This window comes from Apodemus sylvaticus, chromosome 15 (genome assembly GCF_947179515.1).
Source record: "Apodemus sylvaticus chromosome 15, mApoSyl1.1, whole genome shotgun sequence".
Classification (NCBI taxonomy): Eukaryota; Metazoa; Chordata; class Mammalia; order Rodentia; family Muridae; genus Apodemus; species Apodemus sylvaticus.
The window spans coordinates 64,912,620-64,918,619 of record NC_067486.1 but is presented as its reverse complement, the minus strand read 5'-3'; the positions used below and the strand labels follow the sequence as shown (position 1 = coordinate 64,918,619).

At 51.4% G+C, this 6,000-nt stretch overlaps 1 protein-coding gene across 1 annotated transcript in view; it reads left to right on the top strand.

The window, feature by feature from the left end:
* Positions 1 to 426: 426 nt before the first annotated feature.
* Sema5b (semaphorin 5B) overlaps positions 427 to 6,000 on the top strand; it is a 43,033-nt gene continuing 37,459 nt past the window's right edge. The window contains exons 1-2 of the mRNA XM_052158338.1: positions 427 to 625; positions 5,562 to 5,661. Coding sequence (XP_052014298.1) covers positions 472 to 625; positions 5,562 to 5,661 — 254 coding nt within the window. The 5' untranslated portion in view covers positions 427 to 471. The remainder of the gene's footprint in view (positions 626 to 5,561; positions 5,662 to 6,000) is intronic.

Here is a 6,000-nt window from a genome sequence, read left to right as displayed (position 1 = left end):
TTCTGCTGTTTTCATGATTTTACAAATACAAATCTTCAATTTAATTTGGAAATTTTCTGGCTTAAAATATGAGGTTCAAATCGGACTTGAGTTTGGGTTTCTCTCTTTACACATGACTGCTCACTGCCCCAGTTCCATTTATTAAATGGATCCCACCTTTATCATTAAAGCTAATTTTAAAGCATTTGGAATCATAGTAGAAAAGACTCTATAATTTGTCAATTTCGTCCAGAACCCCATTACAAGGGAAATTAGCTTTCAAGATATGATCTATAACTTTGCATTATGAGAGCAGAGTAACATAAATACATTATAAATTTACTTTTAAAAAAAAAACCCATGGGGCCACTGACATCCTTGAAGACACAGAGTGAAGCGGGTATTGGGGGAGCATTTGGTGAGATTAACTTTTTCACTGCAGGTCTTCCCCCGGGCCTGCCTCCAGGAGCCGGGACTGCAGAGGGGCCCACCATGGTAGTCCCAGGACCTGTGGCTCTCTCGCTTTTGCTGCCCAGCCTCACCCTGCTGGTGTCCCACCTCTCCAGCTCCCAGGACATCGCCAGTGAGTCCAGCAGCGAGCAGCAGATGTGCACCCGAAGGGAGCACCCCATCGTGGCCTTTGAAGGTGAGAGGTCCCCCACACACTCCCTCTAGTCATGAAGGATGTTGGTCAGACCTTGGGAGGGCCTCCTGGGTTGTCTGAAGCCCTTCCTGGAGGTCCTGAGACTTTTCCTCTGGTAGCCTTTGTAAGACTAGGCAGTAGTGGGCTGTAGAGCTCTGACTTTCCCAGATAAAGTAGATATCTTTACTCGAGCCCTACACCCATGCCCGTCCCAGAGAAGTTATTGTCTTTCAAAAACCAGGATATTTGGATGGGCTATGAAGTTATGGATGCCCTGGTGGGGAGTGACTGAGATTTTGGTGGTCCCAGCTCTGGGGGTTCTCAAACCTTTTCTTGGCTTCTCTGGGGGCAGGAGAGTGATGACTCACTCCTGAAGAAGAGCCCAAAAGCATCCTTCTTGCTCTAGTGGAGTGCGAGGATGCCTGTCTCTGGCGTCCTGGGAACCCCCAGCAGAAGGGGCCCTGGTGACTCATAACTCTAGCTTGTCAAGGGAGAGTGTGGGAGTGCCTTGTTCAAGGATTTCCCAATCTTGGATGTGCACATCTCTGGGTTTATTCCAGGGGGTCTGTGAGTTCTTTACAATGTCTAAAATTAGGACAGCCATTTGATGATAACCAAATGAAATAAAACACAAATCCTAGGGAGGCCTGGATGCTTTCCCACGACCTGTTACCCTATCAGAGTGTCCCTGATCACATTGATACTCTGAGAACCATCTACGTGACAATTTCACACTGCAATTTTCAGATGAAATGCCAGGGTCCCCTGGTTTTGTTTTCACCTTGTTTGGGGGATTGTTTTGTGTAGGTTTCTCTGTGTAGCCCTGGTTGTTTTGGAATTCACTCTGTAAAACAGGCTGAGTTCAAATTCACAGAGATCTGCCTGCCTCTGCCTCCGGCGTTCTGGGATTAAAGGTGTGCACCAACACTAGGCCAGCTGGTCCCCTGGTTCTTAACACTGACCAACAGTGGCATGGTCCCTCCTTGAACTAACCCTGTGGGGAAGAGCAGGCAGGAAACCCAGTCATGCTGGGCTGAAGAGTCTTGTCTCAGCCTGGCCTCGAGGTCAGTCTCCTGATGTGACTACCATCGAAGAACCATGTGCTCAGCTCAGAAGACCTGTCCTGCCCTGTGGAGAAAGCAGTATAGAGGTACCAGAGAAAACCAGTCACTAAGTCTAGGGTCAGGGATTTAAGGGATAGGATGGGGCTTGTGGATGTGAGGTGGAGGCTGATGGGAGGAGAGGCTGGGGCATTCTGGGTGTACAGGTTCCCAGCTGCCGGCTGCCTCCCGTCTCTGAGAGAAAAGCTTCCAGCTGTCTTCTCCACGCTCTGACTTGTTTGAGGTGGGATCCTGGCTTTGAAGGCTTAAGTGGATTATAGTAAATTAGCAATGTCTTCAGTGTACAAAACGTGCGCACACGCTCAGACTTCTGATGGCTCCCCGTGGCTCTGAAGGGAAGAACCGAGTGAGGGTGCATGGACTGAAGAGGTAGGGTACCTGGGGCTGCTGGCATGCAGGAGACGCCTGCGGCAGCGCTTAGTGGAACATTTCCTGTCAGGGGTTTTGCCCGGGTGCTAAGGATCTAGGTGACTCAGAGGGAGCCTGCCTTACCCCACCCCATCCCCTTGTGAGGCTGTTCTATATGAGACACTGGGATGAAGGGGGGGGGGAATAGAAAATGTGGTTGGGTTCTGAGTTCCTGGGTTTCCAAAGGGCATTTTTAATCATCAGGTGTGAATTGGATGCACTTCACTGTCCACTCCACTGTCTTACAGAATGAGGGTCTCTGCCACCATTACTATCCTGACAGCTTAGGGTTATTATATCCATTCACAAAATAATTCTGTGTGTGTGTGTGTGTGTGTGTGTGTGAGAGAGAGAGAGAGAGAGAGAGAGAGAGAGAGAGAGAGAGAGAGAGAGAATGTGTATGTGTATGCATGTATGTATGATGTGTGTGTGTACATACTTGCATGCATTTGTATATATGTTTTCCTGGGGACAAGGGCCAGGGACTCACGCATGGCCCTGCTTGTGCCAGGCACACAACAGTTGCTATGGGGTCGCAGACGCAAGCACAAGTCTCCTTTGGGCGCTCAGTTATTTCCTATTATTCCTCTGTTCCAGCAGCCCAGCCGATCCCATATCAGCTCTGCCTCCTGGGTCTCCTCTCATCCATAGTATGCTCAGCACATAGTAGGTCCCACGGGTGAGGAGCTGCTGCAGGGAAATCATACAAACCCAGCTCAGGATCAGCCACTTCCAAGTCCCCCAGACCGTGTGCTGCATCCGAGTGATCCCCAGGCCTCCCACCTTGCAGCTGTGAGCCGCCTCCCCCCCCAACGCCTGACAGATCTGTGGATAGCCCCCCAGCATCCACAAGCATCAGGCGGTCTCGGAAACAGACTGGCAGCTTTTTGTTTTATAAGGTTCCATTTCCCCCTGTGGGTTCCTTTTAAGGAGGCCCACTGGGGCCTCTCTTTGGCTTGTGCATTACCGTGTTGGCCACAGCATGCCCTTTCTAGGTGGCAGGGAGAAGCCAGCCTGGAGTTAACACTGGCAGTGGTTAATCCACCAAGTGGGTAATTGAATTGACTATAATTAAAATCACAGGCGCGTCATGGAGAATGTCATTTTTTCTCTTAAAGTCGCCGTCCAAAGCCTTCGCTGCACACGGAGCTCAGAACGTGCTTGGTGTTTTAAAGACAGCTTTCCCTCTGGTCCCCTTTGCCTGTTTAATAGGAGGAGGCTGGCTCTCTTCCCAAGGCCTCCCCACGATCACGGCACCGCGCCCAGCCGTGTCCTCTCCACTTGACTGTGAGTTCCTTCAGGGCTGGGGGAGATGGACAGCAACTGAAAGAGGCCCCCACCCACCTCCACCTCCCAGGAGTTGGGACGACGGTCATCCCAGCCCAGGACTGTGTTTCTGCCTCTCCTCTCCCCACTGAAAATGGACCTAGATGAAGACTGAGCTAAGTTCTTAGACAGCATCTGCAGCAGGCCAGTCCTACCAACTCCTTCCTATCCCACTGCCTTTACCTGAAATGCCCCTGACCACATGGGGGTTAAAGTGCAACCTGTTTGCTTCTGTTAGGAACTATCTGGTCTGAGGAAGCTCACATAACCTATGCAGAGTGACAGTAAATATAACAGAAATCAAACAGAGAGGGTGGAGAGAATATGGAGACAGTAATCAAGGAGGTCTTCCTGGAGGAGGTGAGCACTCCATTTACTCTCTACTGTGATTTCCTGTGGCTCAGGGTCAGCTGAAAACCAGCCTACTGGACTTCAGATTCACTCCTTACCCTTCCCAGATGCCGCTGAGGCTGTGACATTTCTTACCAACCTATAGCCACCTGCCTGCTGGTACCTAGGGAGTTTGCTTCACTTTGCTGCAGAATTTCTTCCTTATTTATTTATTTACTTATTAATTTATTTTATCATGCACATCACAGTTTTCTGAAAAACCTCCAACTTGCAAAACCTCCGGTTCTCCTGGGAGTGATTAAGCGTTTGCCTGTCGTGCAGAAATGAAGGGCGGCTTTTACTCTATCGTGGAGGGATTATGAACAATGATTTATATCCCTTGGATTTCACACACACACACACACACACACACACACACTGATCTGAACCTTGTGTGACAGTTGCGCACAGGGGGTAGAACGCACGAAGCTTCCCCATCAGCCTGGAAATCCTCAGCCTCCCGGCTGCTCACTGGCGCCAGTTCCTCTCCCCAGCACTGGCAGGCACTGTGGATCAACCTGGGAGAAGTAGGTCTCCAGTAGAGGGACTGGGGAAAGTCAAGGAGACCAGACCGTCGTCAGACAGTGGGGTCTGCTCTTTGCCCACCCAGTCCCCATAAAAGGCCTTGGCTTTGACTAGGAAGTGCTTTCTCAAAGCTAGGGACAGACGCAGACCGCCCAACCTCTGCACCCCATCCCTGTGGGATCTTATTAGGAAGCCTGACCATCCTCCTAGGAGAGGAGTTGAGGGTTGTCATTCACATATTCAACACTGCTATAAAGGTGGGCCCAGGGGATTCTGTCAGCAGGGTCTTACCTAGACCTCCCGAAAACCACCAGCCTGAACGCACACCACAGTGGAATAATGATATCAGGCAGTGGAAGCCTGCAGGACCTCTTCAGTCCTGCTAGGTGGAGTCAGGGAAGTCTTGGAAGAGGTGGGAGTGGGGGTGGATCACAGGGTATAATGATTTGTGGGCCCGGTGGAACGGATTAAGGAAGTATGAAACATTTTAGGTAAGTATGCCTGAGGTGAAGAGTTGGACAAATTTCAACTCATCATTAAATAAGTAAATAAATAAATAATGAATGAATGAATGAATGAATGCCGGGTGATTAGCTGGGAAGGTCAGTGGGTCTGGAACCTAAACATCACAGGAGTTGGGGTATGCTGGGGGTTGCTGGGAAGGGCTCTAAACCTGAGACTGGGGCAGCTACACGTGCGTTCCAGAACTCTCACTCTGGTTGTCTTGTAGGAAGTAAAGCCACAGCTATGGGAGGCAGGCCAGTTAGGATGGGAAGCTGTCAGCTCCAGTCTAGGCAAGAAAGGACAGTGGCTGGGGTCGGGGTGAAGTCTGGTGAGAACGCAGCTAGTGGAGCCTGGAGCCTGGAGGGAGAGCAAACCGGAAGTGCGCTGAGGTGGCTGCTTAGAGCCTCTGCAGGAAAGAATCAAGGGTGGCCGTAGGCCTTCCTTTGTGCTGGGCAGAGTCCTCTCCCAGAGGCGGGGAAAAAAATGTAACAATAGTTCCTGAGGTCAGCAGGCTGGCGGCCCACAAAGGTGGGCAGGCGGAAGGCAGGTCTCCTGGGGGCCTCAGCTCTATGCCACCGCAGCTGGTGTGCGTGACGTGACGTGACACACTGAAGCCAGAAGCGTGATCGGTCCCACAGCCACAGAAGTGTCTCTGTCTCCGCCAGATCTGAAGCCGTGGGTCTCTAACTTCACCTACCCTGGAGTGCGGGATTTCTCCCAGCTTGCTCTTGATCCCTCGAGGAACCAGCTCATCGTGGGAGCCAGGTAATGGGGAAACCAGAGAGTAGGGGGAGAGAATGGGAGCACTTGGAGTTGGGCAGAAGGGATACCGCTGGGATGAGTACACATGGATCGATCTCCTGAGTCCCTCCCTGCCTGTCCTCCGTGCCAGGCCCTGTCTGTACTGGCTGTCCACCGAGAAGGGAACTTGTGAGAGTTGGGGAGAGGGGATGACCCCAGACCACAGTCTCAGCTAGATTCATCCATCGAATATTGTGAGCGTATTAAGACCGAAGACACCTGCTTCCCTCTTCTGCCCTCTCTGCCCTGATGCCAGGACCGGCCCCGTTAGAGGTGCCCAGGCGCCCCCTGCTGGCAAGCTGC